General features: G+C 48.2%; 1 protein-coding gene across 1 annotated transcript in view; it reads left to right on the top strand.

Moving 5' to 3' along the window:
* Fam227a (family with sequence similarity 227 member A) overlaps positions 1-15,127 on the top strand; it is a 58,417-nt gene extending 43,290 nt beyond the window's left edge. The window contains exons 14-18 of the mRNA XM_028871155.2: positions 3,259-3,416; positions 5,903-6,055; positions 7,455-7,595; positions 11,211-11,339; positions 14,889-15,127. Of these exons, the coding sequence (XP_028726988.2) occupies positions 3,259-3,416; positions 5,903-6,055; positions 7,455-7,595; positions 11,211-11,339; positions 14,889-14,961 (654 nt within the window). The 3' untranslated portion in view covers positions 14,962-15,127. The remainder of the gene's footprint in view (positions 1-3,258; positions 3,417-5,902; positions 6,056-7,454; positions 7,596-11,210; positions 11,340-14,888) is intronic.
* Positions 15,128-15,552: the final 425 nt, after the last annotated feature.

Genomic DNA, 15,552 nt, shown 5'->3' with positions numbered 1-15,552 from the left:
TGTGAGTGCAGGTGTCCTCAGAGGCCAGAAGAGGGTGTCCGAACCCCTGGAGCTGGACTTATAGGCTGTTGAGTCGCCTGACATGGTCACTGGGAGCCAGATTTGTGTCCTCTGGAAGAGCAGCAAACATTTTTAACTGATGAGTGTCTCTGACTTCAGAGCGGAGGTGATTTAAAGGAGATGCGGCCAGAGCATCTTCATCTGATTACAACCCAGATGATGCCAGCAGGTCTCCTAAGGATGACTCCTGGGTTAAGAAGACACCCACTGTCAGAGTGTTTTGTCTGTATTTGAATTCCCTGCTGCAGCCAGGTGTGGTAGCTCACACCTGTAATATCAGCACTTAGGAGGCTGACGTGGGTGGATTGCTAAGCATTCTAGCCAGCCTGAGCTACATAGCAAGTTCTAGGCTATTCTGGGCTACAGAGTCAAGACCTTGTTCTCTGAAGGCGTAAATAATATTTTTTCTACTTAAAACTCAGACCCCCATGTGCAACAGAAAGAGAGCTGTGTGAGCCTGCTTCCTCTTCTGTTGTAGAAATAAATACACCTTCTCAGTGGGTTCAGATCCCTGTGCTGCCCCTCACCATCTGTGAAAGCCTAAAGCCTTTGTCTGGAAAACGGAAAACAGAAAACCAGCTCCGGCCATCTTTGGTCCTTGGTGCTTAGAGCTGCTGGATCTGCTGTACAGACAGAAGGAAGGAGTGGAGCAATCGTGACCTAATCTGTAGATTGTCTGGGTAGGAGGAGGAGTTAGACTGGATAGTGATAGATTTTAACAGTGATGACAAACGGGACATCTGAGAACCTGCAGGAGCGATGGGAAGAAGTGCAGAGACCAGCCGGCTCAGCTGAAAGGTCTTGATGGGTAGCTGTGGCCAAAGAGGCATGTGATCTCATCACTTTAAGAAATACAGCGGCTGGTCGTGGTGGTGCACACCTTTGATCCCAGCATTGGGGAGGCAGAGGTCGGCAGATCTCTGTGAGTTCGAGGCCAGCCTGGTCTACAGAGCAAGTTCCAGAACAGGTATGGTGGTTATACAGAGAAACCCTGTTTCAAAAAACAAACAAAAAAAAAAAGAAAGAAAAAAAAAAAAAGAAATACAGCATTTCCAGACCAGGATGTGACATGACGTGGTGGAACACTTGCCTACTGTGAAGAGAGCTGGGTTGCCAAAAGAAGGCAAAAATTGGTAGAATCTGCTGCCATCCAACACCACTACCGCTTGCCTTTTGTTTGTTTGTTTGTTTTGGTTTTTCCAGACAGGGTTTCTATGTGTATCCCTGGCTATCCTGAAACTTGCTTTGTAGACCAGAGTGGCCTCGAACTCAGAGATCTGCCTACCTCTGCTTCCCAAGTACTGGGATTAAAAGTGTGCCAGCACTCGGGAGGCAGAGGCAGGCGGATCTCTGTGAGTTCGAGGCCAGCCTGGTCTTCAAAGCAAGTTCCAGGAAAGGTGCAAAGCTACACAGAGAAACCCTGTCTCGAAAAACCAAAAAAAAAAAAGTGTGCACCACCACCACCTGGCTTTCTCTCTCTCTCTCTCTCTCTCTCTCTCTCTCTCTCTCTCTCTCTCTCTCTCTTTTCTTTTCTTTTATTTATTTTTTTTTTTTTTTTGGTTTTTCGAGACAGGGTTTCTCTGCATAGCTTTGCGCCTTTCTAGGCTGGCCTCGAACTCACAGAGATCCGACTGCCTCTGCCTCCCGAGTGCTGGGATTAAAGGTGTGCGCCGCCGCCCGGCCTCTTTTTTTTTCAATTAATACAAGGTCTCACTGTTTTCCAGCCTGACCTTGAACTGCAGATCTCCCTGCCTTAGCCTCCCAACTGCTGACCTTGCACTGTAACAAGAATCTTAAAAGGTCTTAATATAAACAAACCCAGAGCCAGGTATTAGGGTGAACACTGAAAGATCAGAGAAACAGAACAAGCCACATCCAACCTCACCTCACCAATTCCTCAGCTGATCTTGTTTCCTCAGACTGGAAGCCTCTGAGTCCTCATCCAAATGGATCTCAGCTGAACTGCTGCTAAAAGCCTAAAATCTTAAAAGCCTCTAGTTCCTGGTCCTCATACCTTATATACCTTTCTGCTTCCTGCAATCACTTCCTGAGATTAAAGGTGTGTGTCTTTCCCAAGCAAGACATGAGATCTCAAGTGCTGGGATTAAAGGCATGAATCACCATGCCTGGCTGTTTCTAGTGTGGCTTTGAACTCACAGAGATCCAGATGGATCTCTGCCTCCCAAGTGATAGGATTAAAGGTGTGTGTGCCACCATTTTCTGGCCTCTATGTCTATCTAGTGACTGTTCTGTTCTCTGACCCCAGATAAGTTTATTAGGGTACACAATATATTGAGGGACAAAATATCACCACACACCACACTCAGCTCCCTTTTCTAACAGCCTGCTTACTAATTAGAATGATAATCTTTGCCCTTGGTGAAAAATTCAAACAGTCTTTAAAGTTTTTGCTAAATTTGTGTGTGTGTGTGTGTGTGTGTGTGTGTGTGTGTGTGTGTATTGGTTTACACATGTACAAGTGTACATGGAGAAAAAACTTACTAAATGGAATTACTAGAGCAGAATACATTTTAGATTGTTCCACAAGAAAATAGTACAAATTGGAATTCACTTGCCCCTAGGCCTGTGTTGTGCATTGTCCAATTATTTCTTGCCATTTTGACGAGGCGAAGCAGCTATTTGTTTTTGCAGTAGCCCACATGTAGAACTTTTCTTTGTTTTGGCCATTCCCCGAGGAGGCATCGTAGAGCTGGAGTTACTGAGTCAGAGGCATGGGTGCTGGAAACATGGAGTGTCGCTTACCTTTCCTACTGCTCTGATAAGATAACCTGAGAAGAAAAACCTAAGGGAGAGAGACTTTGTTTGGGTTCATGGTAACAGACCATCAAAGTGGGGAAATGCCAGCAGCAGGAGCTTGAGGCAGGCGGTCATGTTGTGTCCGCACTCAGGAAGCAGAGAGCCGTAAATGCTGGTTCTGAGCTCGTGGTCTCCAAGCCAGACAGTCTAGGATCCCTACACCGGAATAGCCCCACCCACAGTGAAGATAGATCTTTAATCAATCAAGGTTAAAGATATATATATATATATATATAACCTCATAGATATGCCCAGAAGCTAAATAATCCCTCACGTGTGTTTGGAGACTTCTTCCTCCAGTGGGTCTAATTCCGGTCAAGTTGACGACATTCATCATCTCACATGACAACATCTCTTCTTTTTCTTTCTCTCCGCACTTAGTCCCACCCTGCCTGCAGTAGCCCCAAGCTGACTGTAAACCAATTCAACCTCTACGGGAAGAGCCCGCTAATCATGTACTACTTCTTCAACTACTCGAAGCTGCCACTTAAAGGCCAGGATTTGCTGATCAGCCGGAGAGAAAAGACCAAAATCGTCCCATATCCTTGTCACCAGGCTCCTGCCACCTCTTTGCAGAAGCAGGCATGGAGGGGAATCATCCAGGCTTTAGTGCGTAGCCTGACACACAGTGGGTACTTGGTAGGAGCAGCCGTGGTATGCACCTCAGGGGTACAGTCTTGCTCGTGTGCTAAGGTGAGCCTCAAGTCTAGGCCTTGGGGACTGGCCAGTAGACCCTGAGCATGTGGAAACTGTCCACATACAGAACCACCTTTTCTCATCTTTCAGCGTGAAGGTAGGTACCATAGCCTCCCTGATGCTCACTGGCCCCAGAGTGTCTGGACCATCAGTTTTGGTGTCCATGTGAGAATTTCATCTAACCGCCTCTGCCCCAGCTCCATTTGGAGTTGGTAAAAAGCTCAGCTCTTGGGAAACAGGTGCAGCACGTGTTGGTATCCTGAGCCTTAGCAACGTGCCTTGAGGCTAGAACAGGGGTTCTGCTGGGCGTCAGTTTGCCCTGTTTGTCCAGATAGCTCCAGACTCTGGAACTAATGGCACACTAGCCAGCCAAGTGACTTGGGAAACATTCCAGTTTCTCTGTAGGCATCACTTCTTTCATCTGTAAGATCAAAATGAGGGTTTCTGCCTCAGGGGTGCTGTTTGCTTGTTTTCTGAGACAAAGTCTGTCTGTGTATCCCTGGCTGGCCTGTATCTCACTCTGTAGCCCAGGCTGGCCTCAAACTCACAGAGATCTGCCTGTCTCTGCCTCCCGAGTGCTGGGATTTAAGGCGTGTGCCACCACCACCCAGCTTCAGGAGCGCTTTTGCAGACTGATTCCCAGAGCAGTGGAGGGTGCCCAGCACATGCGTGGTACTCCACTGCCTTTGCTGGCTCCTGGGCAGGAGGGCACCAGGAACCTCCTTTTCTTCTCCTGCCCTTAGAGCCTCATGTCACACATTTCTGAAGGATAATGACAACTGCCACGAGGCAGCGTGGCCCACATTGTCCCGGCATCACCGCATTCTTTAGGTACCCGTGGCTCAGAGGCGGCACCTGGCTGGGACGTACCAACCTTAGCAGCCTTACCCTCCGAGCTCCCAAAGTGAAGCTGTCCTGCCCAGCTATGGTGTTGTGACTGGGCGGTGTATGACTGCCACTGTAGGGAGAACCACATTGCTGTGTCACCGTCCCCTAAAGGACAAGCATCTCTTCTTTTCGGGGCAATCCTCCTGCCTCAGCCTCATGAGTGCTGAGATTACAGCTGTAAATCACCAGGCCTGGCTTTTACCCCCTTTCGTAAATAGATAAATGGAGATGCAGAAGGTGACAGAGGAGGTCCCTGACAAGCTGATATTCTTTTTTTTTTTTTTTTAAAGATTTATTTATTTATTGTGTATATAGCATGTATGACTGCAGGCCAGAAGAGGGCACCAGATCTCGTTACAGATGGTTGTGAGCCACCATGTGGTTGCTGGGGATTGAACTCAGGACCTCTGGGAGAACAGTCAGTGCTCTTAACCTCTGAGCCATCATCTCTCCAGCCCCGACAGCCGATATTCTAACCAAGGGTGAGAGTAGAGCAGAAGAGAAAGGTGGTGTTTGTTTCGGTGTTTTGAGACAGTGTCTCCTGCAGCTCCCTGTGCCCTTGAACTTGATCCTCCTGATTCCATTTCCCAAGTGCCTGGACTGCAGATGTGCATCATCACACCTGACTGAAAGAGGGGCCTTTTCAGTGTTACACTTTTTTCCCCATCGTTATACTTGAAATGGACCAAGAAGCTGAGTGTGCCGGTGTGTACCTACAGTGCCAGCACTCAGGAGGGTGAGGCAGGAGGCTGACTTTTTAACTTGAGACTACGTTGCTGGATCCTGTTTCAGAAAACCAAGTCCAGCTGGGCTTGATGCACACACCTTTAGTCCCAGCACTTGGAAGGCAGAGGCAGGTGGATCTCTGTGAGTTCGAGGCCAGCCTGGTCTCCACAGTAAGACTGTCTTAAAAACCAAACCAAGCAAAGCCCAAACACCAAACCAGAAAACAAGAGATGAGTGATCAGGCCTACAAGGAGAAGGGTGTTGGAGTCCCATTCCCTTCCCCATTATGGGGACAGACTCCAAGGCCAAACTGTTCAGCGGGTGTGCTGTGGTGATGCCGGGAACCCTCTGGAAACAGCACTGCACTGTCCTGCCCTGCCCTGCCCTGCCCTGCAGCAGATGCTGCCATCTTTCTCCTGCAGACAGTCTAAAGAAGTAGTTTCTGCCTCCCTACTGTGGACAGGGCCAAAGGGGGCTTTAGGACAAGGTGGGCACTGCCAGGCTACAGAGAGGACAGCTGTCTCTATTCCCAGGCTAGCCCTAGCCAGCCTCGGAAGCTCACTGTGTGGATTTGGGGTACCTCCTCCAGAACCCCAGAGGACCAAGCATTGTCCTTGTCCAGTCCACGCTCCCCTCCCCTTCCCGTGCACAGGGCTCAGCCACTCACAGTGCGTGAGGGCAACCCCGCGGGCCTTTCCTTGACCGCTGAATCCACTGACTCTGTCATGACCTATGCTGACATCATCCACCTGGTCACGAAGAACATGGAGACTCGGAGGAAGCGGCTCCGGCAGCTGGACCAGCTGCACGAGAATGAGTGGGCCTATTTTAACAACTATCTAACGGAGCTGCAGGAGAACTTCGAGAGGTAGGGGGGCGGGTGCAGAGCCACGCATGGACACCGGTCCACTGCAGCAGCCAGCAGGGGTGAGCTTGGGTGGGGCAGGGCTGCTAGCTCGCTCTCCACCTTCACTGAGCACTGTCTGCTTTCCTGTGGCCAGATTCGAAACAGCTCATTCACGGAGCCTAGCTCCTTTCTTTAGAATGTTTGTGTGCGTGCGTGCGTGCATGCGTGCGTGTGTTGAATTCCTGGTTCAAGTTGTGTGTGTGTGTGTGTGTGTGTGTGTGTGTGTGTGTGTGTGTGTGTAATTCCTGGTTCAAGTTATCCCCCTGCATCAGTATGCTGAATAGTTGAGTATGTACTGCCAACCCAGCTTATGGCATCATCTTTTAAAAAAAAAATTACTTTATGTGTGTGAGTATCTTGCCTGCCTGTATGTATGTATACACCTTAATGCCTGGTGCCTATATAGAAGTCAAAAGAGGTCGTTGAATCTCCTGGAATTGGCATTACAGATGGTTGTGAGCCACCTGCCATGTGGGTGCTGTGGACTGGGCGTGGGTCCTCTCCAGGAGTAGCCAGTGCTCTTAACTGCTGAACCATCAATCTAGCCCCTCATGGCAACATTTTAATTCACACAAACATGTATTAATGATCATCTTGTTGACCTTGAATACTCATAACCTGATTCTTCCTCAGGTAATTATCTCCTTGCATTTCAAAAGCCAACTGAAGGTGATCCAGTTCAGCAAGCCATTGTGTGTACCCTGTGAACACACTCTACCGAAAGCTTCCAGTAGCCCAGCTGCCAACACTTCCTGAGCATTTCCTGTCTACCTGGCACTGTTAAACATTTGACCTACACTAACTCACACCTCACCACAAACCTAGTGACCCATGTGAACACACTAGCACGGAGAAGTGAAGTCATTTTCCCCAGGTCACACAGCAGAGCCCCAGTGGACTCATCTTCCTCCTGAGACTATGCATATACAGCCCTCTCTTAAGATGGCAGACCCCTCATCTCTCTCTCCTGTAGTTCATTTTATGTCTATTCTAAAACCCCAGCAGTCTGCATCTGGGACGTGGTGACTCCTGTGTGGTCAGATGTTTCCTGGCAGGCTGGCAGACTAATGTAGAGGTCTGTCTGACAAGATCACAAAAGATCACATTGTGCTGGGCGATGGTGGTGGTGCATGCCTTTAATCCCAGTCCGTGGGATACAGAGGCAGGTGGATCTCTGAGTTCGAGGCCAGCCTGGTCTACAGAGTGAGTTCCAGGACAGCCAAGGCTATACAGAGAAAACCTATGTAAAAAAATAAAAGGAAATAAAAGAAAGAGAGAGAGAGAAAGAAAGAAAAAGAAAAGATCATGTTGAGTTTTTCATCCTTTTTCAATCCATGTCTTTTGTCATTTTATCCCCCAGGGAGGTGAAGATTATCGATCAAAAAGTAGCAGAAAAAAGAAAGGCCAACCATAACCACGTCTCTTCCTCACTACTGTTCGATGACTTGTTTTTCAAGAAATCCAGAGGAGCCCCCCACAAGGAAACAGCTTTTCTCTCAAGGTTTGTTCACACAGAAGCCGTAGAAAATGTCTAGTGTGAATGATGGGAAAATTCTCGCCACGTGGGGAAGGTATGCAGGTGGATGTCAGGGTCCAAAGGACACCCACTGATCTTTCCTCGTTCCCGTGTCTCAGAACAGAGAATTGGACTAGAGATACATGGATTGTGATAAAGACAGTTTATTAAGAAAAAAGGCCAATTCTGAAGGCGGAGGTGGGCTAGAGAGCTAGGACAGGGCTGAGGGGCAGAAGCCTCAGATGTCACTTGGGCTCACTCACACAGTGGCACCTTCTTCCACCCAGGATCCTGGGGCTCTTCTCCCGTGTGCTGTGTTCTGTCGCCTGTTGCCATGGTCAGGAGCGTCTTCCAGTCTTGGTGCTGGCTTCTCTGGTCTGTTCATGCACCTGCTCATCCTCTCTCCAGCCCCTCATCATCTCAATACTTCTCTCCATCCCCCACTCTCCTGCCACAACTTTTTCTTGAAACTTGTGGTCCCAGAAGTTTTATTGAAGGTTGAGGGATTTAAATAAAATTTTAATTCTGTGTGTATGTGACTGCATGCAGATATGTGTACCCCATTCATGCAGGAGCCCAAGAATGCCAGAAGAGGGTGTCAGAAACCCTGGAACTAGAGTTACAGACAGTTGTGAGCTGTCATGTGAGTGCTGGGAACTGAACCTGGGTCCTCTGTAATGCAGCCAGTGCTCTTAACTGCTGACCCATCTCTCCAGCCCCAGTGATCAGTTGTTTACTGTAGCACGAATCCTAATATTGGTCTTATAATAAAAACCTGGAGTCAGATATCAGGGTGAAAGCTGAAAGATCAGAGAAGCAGAGCAGCCAGCCACTAGAGTTCCTACTTCTACCAAATCCTCAGCCTGAAAGAGACTGAACTCCTGTCTCCTCCTGCCTTATATTCCTTTCTCTGCCCAGCCATATCACTTCCTGTCTCAACCTTCCTAGTGCTGGGATTAAATGTGTGTGTCTCCCAAGTAAGGGGAGCAAAGGCGTGAGATCCCAAGTGCTGGGATTAAAGGTGTGTGGCACAACAGACTCCTTTTCTCTTTTAAACTGAATCAATCTTGTGTAGCCCAGGGTGGCCTTGAATTCACAGAGATCTGTCTACCTCTGGCTAACTCTAGTGGCTTAGCTCTGACCTTCAGGCAAGCTTTACTTGTTAGATCACAAACAAAATAACCCTGCAGTTTGCAGCTTCCATGTATCTGTTGGTTGGAGATGAACCTTTGGATGCCCTACAGTAGGAGGTGGCTGTGATCCCTGCATTATAGAGAGTTTTATTTGAATATATCCTGAAAGACATCAATTTTACAAAATTAAAACTACAAAGTCTAAATAATAGTAACATAGTAGCACTCACCCATGGCCCCAGAAAGGGCCAGAGCCAGAAAAGCTATGGCCATGCTCACTCCTGGAGAGCCGTCCTTGTATAACTTATTCCCTGCAGTGTGATTCCTTGCACTGTTCAAAACAAAACAAAACAAACAAACAAACAAACCAGATGGGCACGCCTTTAATCCCAGCACTCAGGAGGCAGAGGCAGGTGGATCTCTGTGAGTTTGAGGCCAGCCTGGTCTACAGAGTGAGTTCTAGGACAGCCAGGGCTACATAGTGAGACTCTGTCTGGGGGGGGGGGCACATACTGATGGTTATATATTGAGAATGTGATAAAATACAAAATAATAATTTTAAGGCAGAATCCAGTGGTGGAAGAGATTAAAAGAAAGTAGTATGAGATAGCATCTTCATCCTCTTACGGATATAATATTTCCAGTCCTTGCTGAGGTTATTCATATAGCCTCCAACACCCTACTAGTTTTCTTCTGACCTCATACTGCTTCCGTCTCCCTGGGGCGTCTTTCTCTGGCTTCTGTTTGCTGGTTTTCCCCCTTTGATCTTTTTGTCTCTATATTCCCTGTGACCTGGGCTGTCTTCATAGTTCAGGGGAAAGCTCTAAGAGGCTCACGGGAGCCAGCCCTGGGGGCTACGGCTCCTTCCTTGTGACAGGGAAGCAAGCCATCTGCACAGGGAGGCTCCAAGCATCAGCCACCACTTTTCTCAGGACCATCCTGTGCCTGGGGATGGAAGAGCCTTTCTTTATGGGCTGATGCCTGGCTGGCTGCGTTCCGGAAATGGAAAAAGCAGTGGCACAGGTGCCCTACATCGAAATAACCACTCCGTTCTCTTTATTTTCTTTTCGTCTTGTATCACCAGCCTCTTTATTTTGGTTTCTCTAGGAAATAAAACCTTTAATTCCTGTGACAGTTTGAATCATTATATAAAATTAGGATTATATCTAGATGCGCATCACAGAAAAAATAAGTAACAGTAGTACACGTGAATCCCTGGAGGTGGACAGTCTAGGCCTGGTGGGGGTTCCAGGGCCTTCGGGAGACCAGGATCCACCACCTTGTCCCTTAGGGTTCCTCAAGGTCCCAGGTTGCTGCTGGAGTTGCAGGTATTCAGTCTGTCTTCCAAGCCAGCAACCCAAGAAGGCTAATCTTACTCATTTTTAGCCTTCTTCCCAGAAGTCCCAGTTGATTCCCGGTATTCTCATTGGTAGTATAATAAGGATGTAACATTTTCTCCCTTACTACTTTTGTGCACCATTCAGTGTTTCTGAAAATCGTGGAAATTTGATGATCTTGACGATTTAAATGACACCTGTCATTTTAATGATGAGCACCAGTGACCACAGTCTAGTTCTTTAACTGTTTCCTCCTCTGTGAAGGTCTGTCGCACTCATTTACAATAGATTCCCATTACTTTCTGTGTTTTAAAAGGACCTTCTCTGAAAATACCATGACATTACCGCTTCATTTCAGGGGCCTGATAGTAGTCACATGGTGATCATTGCAAAGGAGCTTGGGAAATGTGATTTTAAAAATTGAGACTATTTCCATCTCCAAACTGGTTCCGTTGCCAGGGTGACTGACGGGATGGTTGGTGACTGTCCCATCACTGACAGGTAGTGGCAGTCTCTATTTTAGAGATGAAGAAAAGGCGTTTACCCAGACTCCAGAGTGGCAGCCCTATCTTATCAAACCTTCGGATTTAGATTTTTCTCTGAACTGAGAAAAGGCTTTGACTGTTAATGTTATAGCAGTTTTAGCTTGAGCAGTGGACAGTAGGGGTCATGGGGGAGCATCTCTTAACAGTCTTTATCACCTCAGCCTAACTCCCTCAGACCTGACTACCCTGTTTTTTCACCTGACCCTAAACCCAGCCCAGGCTCTCCGTCCTCCAGGAAGTCTTCCCTGACTGCCTGCTCAGAGCACGCCTTAGACTTGTGAGTCTACTTCGCTGTATTGTGTGCTTGTCCTCAAGATCAGGGTCACCTCACTGTGTTGTGTGCTCGTCCTCAAGGTCAGGGTCATTTCCAGAGACATTGCAGTCTTGGCCCTGAGCTGCTACTGAAAGATTAATGGGAGGGAGTGGCCTTGTGTTGGCCCGCCCTCTACCTCCCGTCCCTTTGCTGGCCTGGCCAACTCATACTTTCCTCCCAGTGGGTACCAAGGTGCCAGAGAAACTGCTTCTGGAGAAACCACACCGAATTTCTGAACTGGTTTCATTGACATCCATTTTGCTTCCCCACAGGAAGAAAAAGAGGGAGATAGAAGAGAAACTAAAGGTTTTCCAGTCCCCTTTCTCCTTACGGAGCCCCATGGACACCTATTCCCTGGGCCTAAAAAGCCCCTACAGAATCGGGTCTCCTTCCAGTAGCAGGTGAGGTGGGCCACCAGGGGGAAGACCGGGAACTAGGAAGCACTGCCCTCCAATCCAGCTCCCTCAGTTTGCTGGAGAGACCTGGCTGGGGAGCTTTGTACAGGGCCACTGCGTCTTCTCAGACATTTACTTCTCGCTATTTGAAGTACTGCCGTAATAGTACTACATTGTCGTGACAATAGCTCCATTTACCAATGGTTTATCCTGTGCTGAACATGAAGAAAATAAGCCCGGCACAAACATGAGCTCATAGCCAAGTGAAGCTTTCCTGAGGGAGGGACTGGACTCAGTAGCCCAAGCATAGACACGGTTACAGCCTACTGCCGCGGGCCCCTGTGGGGACGCAGGGGTAGGTGCCCACAGCCCTAGCTGACAAGCAGCCGGTACCGGACAGCAAATACATCAGCAAATTAAATGCCCGCAGTACCGGGGACCCTGGGAAGATGGAGCAGGGGTCCAGGAGTGATGTCACTGAGTCTGGCACAGATGACAAAGTTTCCTGGCAGAAGGAGGGGGCATGTGAAAGAGGCAGCTGCTAGGAGGGCAGAGCCAGGGTGGGGAGAAGCTCAGATGGTGGGGAGCACCGCATGGGAGGAAGGCTGAGCCAGGGGTGAGCCGAAGCCGGGGGAATGGGGGGAGAGGCCACCACATGGGAGGAGGGCAGGGCAGGGTATGGGCAGGACATGGGGGCGGCGCTTGTAGACTGGACAAACAAGGAGGTTTTTATGAAGCCCTTTGTTTTCTGTTATGGGGACCGCTGGAAGGTGGTCGGCAAGGGCATCGACTGATTAAATTTGGCAGGTTTTAGTGTTCATGTCGGCGGGACTTGTAAAGGATCCCACAATTCCTTGTCTGGATCCCACAATTCCTTGTCTGTACTTGGTACCTGTCTATACCTATCAGTCAGGAATCCCCAGACTGTCTCAATCTTGGCTCAGAAAAATATTTCAGAAACTAGTCCTTAATAACATGTTACTAATTAAGAAACCATTTACAAGCAGGAAATGGTGGCGTGGGGCTGTAATCGCAGCACTTAGGAGGATGAGGCAAAAGGATTTTTTTTTAAGATTTATTTATTATGCATACAGCATGTATGCCTTTATGCTAGAAGAGGGCACCAGATCTCATTACAGATGGTTGTGAGTCACCATGTGGTTGCTGGGAATTGAACTCAGGACCTCTGGAAGAGCAGTCAGTGCTCTTAACCATTGAGTCATCTCTTCAGCCCCTAGCAAAAGGATTTTAAAAGAACAAGTACCTTGCTATCTAACTGGTGAATTAGTTCTTTTTGTTGCCGTAATGAAACATCCAATCGTGAGTGTTCATGACAAAAAGATTTATTTAGCTTACAGTTCTGGAGGTCTCAAAACACGTGTGTGTGTGTGTGTGTGTGTGTGTGTGTGTGTGTGTGTGTGTGTGTGTGTGTGTATACTATGTGTGCTGTGAAATATATGGAAAAGAAATCAGAATTCTAAAAGGATCACACGCAGCCAGGTAGTGGTGGTACATGCCTTTAATCCCAGCACTTGGGAAGCAGAGGCAGGCGGATCTCTGTGAGTTTGAGGCCAGCCTGGTCTACAAAGTGAGTTCCAGGAAAGCTACACAGAGAAACCCTGTCTTGAAAAACAAACAAAATAAATAAATAAATAAATAAATAAATAAAATTAAAGGATCACATGCATGCGTGTACACACACACACACACACACACACACACACACACTGACTGGGCCATAGCTCACTGGGTAAAGCCCTTGCCACACAGGTGTGAGGACCTGATGGCTAGGACCCAATGTGACCGTAATGCCAGTATTCCTACAGTGAGAGGGCGGTGGAAGTGGAGACGGGAGAACCCTGCAGGCTGGTGGGCTAGCTAATCTTGTAAACAACAACAAAAGGTAGAAACAAGGACACCCAAGGTCGTCCTCTGGTGGACATACATGCGCCATGGTACACGTGTGACCCCACAAATATCATACACACGTGCACACACACAAAAGGATGGTATAAACACCTGCGTCAGCTGACTGCTCCCTAGGGGCCCCAGGTAAGGGTTAACCAAGCCAACAGGTTCCCTTTTGGTTTACCCCACAGAAAAGGTCAAGGTGTGGAAACTGTAGAAATGTTAGAGAGAACCACAGGTAATCATCGGCTTTCATTATGGTTACTTCTGTGGTCCTTACCGCGCCTCTTAAGTCAGGAAGGCCTGGAGCATGCCTGGCTGGGAGTCCTGCCAGGCTCCACCCAAAAGGACTCCTTTTTGCTGGGCCCTGTACCTGGGTTAAATTCTCAGAACCCAAAGGATAGCTCACAACCATCTGTAATTCTAGTTCCAGGGGATCTAATGCCCTCTTATGGCTATATATGTGCCCACAAAACACTCATACACATAAAATAAATAAATCCTAAGAAAAGGAAAATTTAATTGTTATTTTCATTGAAGTAAGGTGAAGCAAAGCAGAGTCATCTCTCTCTCTTTGGTTTTTTAAAACAGGGTTTCTCTGTGTAGCTCTGACTGCTGGAACTCGCTCTAGAGACCAGGCTGGCCTCGAACTCAGAGATCTGTCTGTCTCTGCCTCCCAAGTGCTGGGATGAAAGGCGTGTGCCACCACGGCCAGGCTTGACATAGTCATCTTGTAAGGGCTGAAGAGAGAGAGACAGCAGTCTCAATCACTGAGCTTTTAACATCAGCTCCCTCAGGACCCCCTGGTTCTGTGGCCTTATGTCGTTCTTATCTTGAGTCTCAGCCTCTTCCTCTGTAAAATGGGAATGATAACAGTGTGTATGGCTTAGGGTTGATGTGCAGAATGACTGGTCAGCTCTTGGTAACACCCAGAACACAGTGCCTGATACAAGCAAAGTAGACAGAACAGAGGTGTATCACCATCATCATCATCGTCGTCAACATTACTGTTTTCGACAGGGGCTCACTATGTACCCCAGAGTAGTCTCAAACTGAAGAGCCTGCTGCCTCAGCTTCCTGAGTGCTGGGTTACAGTGTGGGCCACTGCGCCCTGCCCGAGAAGGGCTCCTGAGATGTGAGCAGCCAGTGTTGTACGGAGCTGGCTGTAAGACACCGCTGTGCGGGGCCCCTTGCCCGTGTCCCAGCAGCCCGTTGCACTTCTTCCTCCCTGGAATATCTACGTCGGGCTGCTGGGGCTGCTTCCTCACCTTTCCAAGCCTGTGGGCTGCTGATCCCATCACTTCACTGGGCACTAATAGGATTGTGATTCATTCAACACAATTATCCACGAGCCAGGACTCTGTTTGCTCATCGTTCCCTAGAACACTTGGGTTATGCTGAGAGCTAGCCTAGATGTCTATTTTAATTTGCTTGTTTTCTTGATATTTTCCCTTGTGTATTTCCTGCTGTCCACCCCAGATTCTTCCTTGGTTGTATACTTCTCCTCCTCCCTGAACATTCAGACCCTCCACGTCCCCTGTCATTTGCTGGCCTTTTGATCTGCTCCCCTCAGGTGCTTGATTCTAGCCTGCTGACATCTTGGCCATTCAAGATGTCATTTGTCTGTGTCTTTTCATTCCTCCACAGTGAGGTGGTCACCAAGGTTTCCAAAACCACCCAGGACATGCTCTTTAGACTCTCACCGTCTTCCATGGAGTGAACCCGCCCTCACACAGGCTGGGACTGCAGAGATGGTGCCTGCGTCTATTGTCCAATGGGATAGAAAATGGAGTCAGCGATGGCAAACGAGAGCACCCCTGCAGCCAGGAGCATGCCGAGTCTTCCCCAGTCCACGGGATAAAGACAATTAAAGGTCACATCTACCATGAGCCAAGGTTAGGGCTGAGAGAAGGTGATTCGCCTCATCCATTCAGACATGTAACTTGTTCTTTCATTCCCTTATTAATGATAACAACGCAATTCAACACATCCTTATGAAACATAGCAAGACCTTGTTTCAAAAAACAGGCAAGCAGGGAGGGAGCTGAGTGAGCCCAGTAGTGGTGGCGCACGCATTTAATCCCAGCACTCAGAAGGCAGAGGCAGGTGGGTCTCTGCATTTGAGGCCACCTTGGTCTACAGAGCAAGTTCCAGGACAGCCAGGGCTACTCAGAGATACCCTGTCTCAAAAAACCAAAACCAACCACCTGCGACACCCAGCCTCGTGGACTGAGCATCTTCTGGATTCTTGGACTTCCCATTCATAATTAACCATTGTTGGATTAGTAAGAAAGAGATTCATTCTTTCTTT

The sequence above is a fragment of the Peromyscus leucopus genome, chromosome 20 (assembly GCF_004664715.2).
Source record: "Peromyscus leucopus breed LL Stock chromosome 20, UCI_PerLeu_2.1, whole genome shotgun sequence".
NCBI lineage: Eukaryota > Metazoa > Chordata > Mammalia > Rodentia > Cricetidae > Peromyscus > Peromyscus leucopus.
The sequence above is the reverse complement of the archived record's forward strand: the minus strand, read 5'-3'. Positions and strand labels throughout refer to the sequence as shown.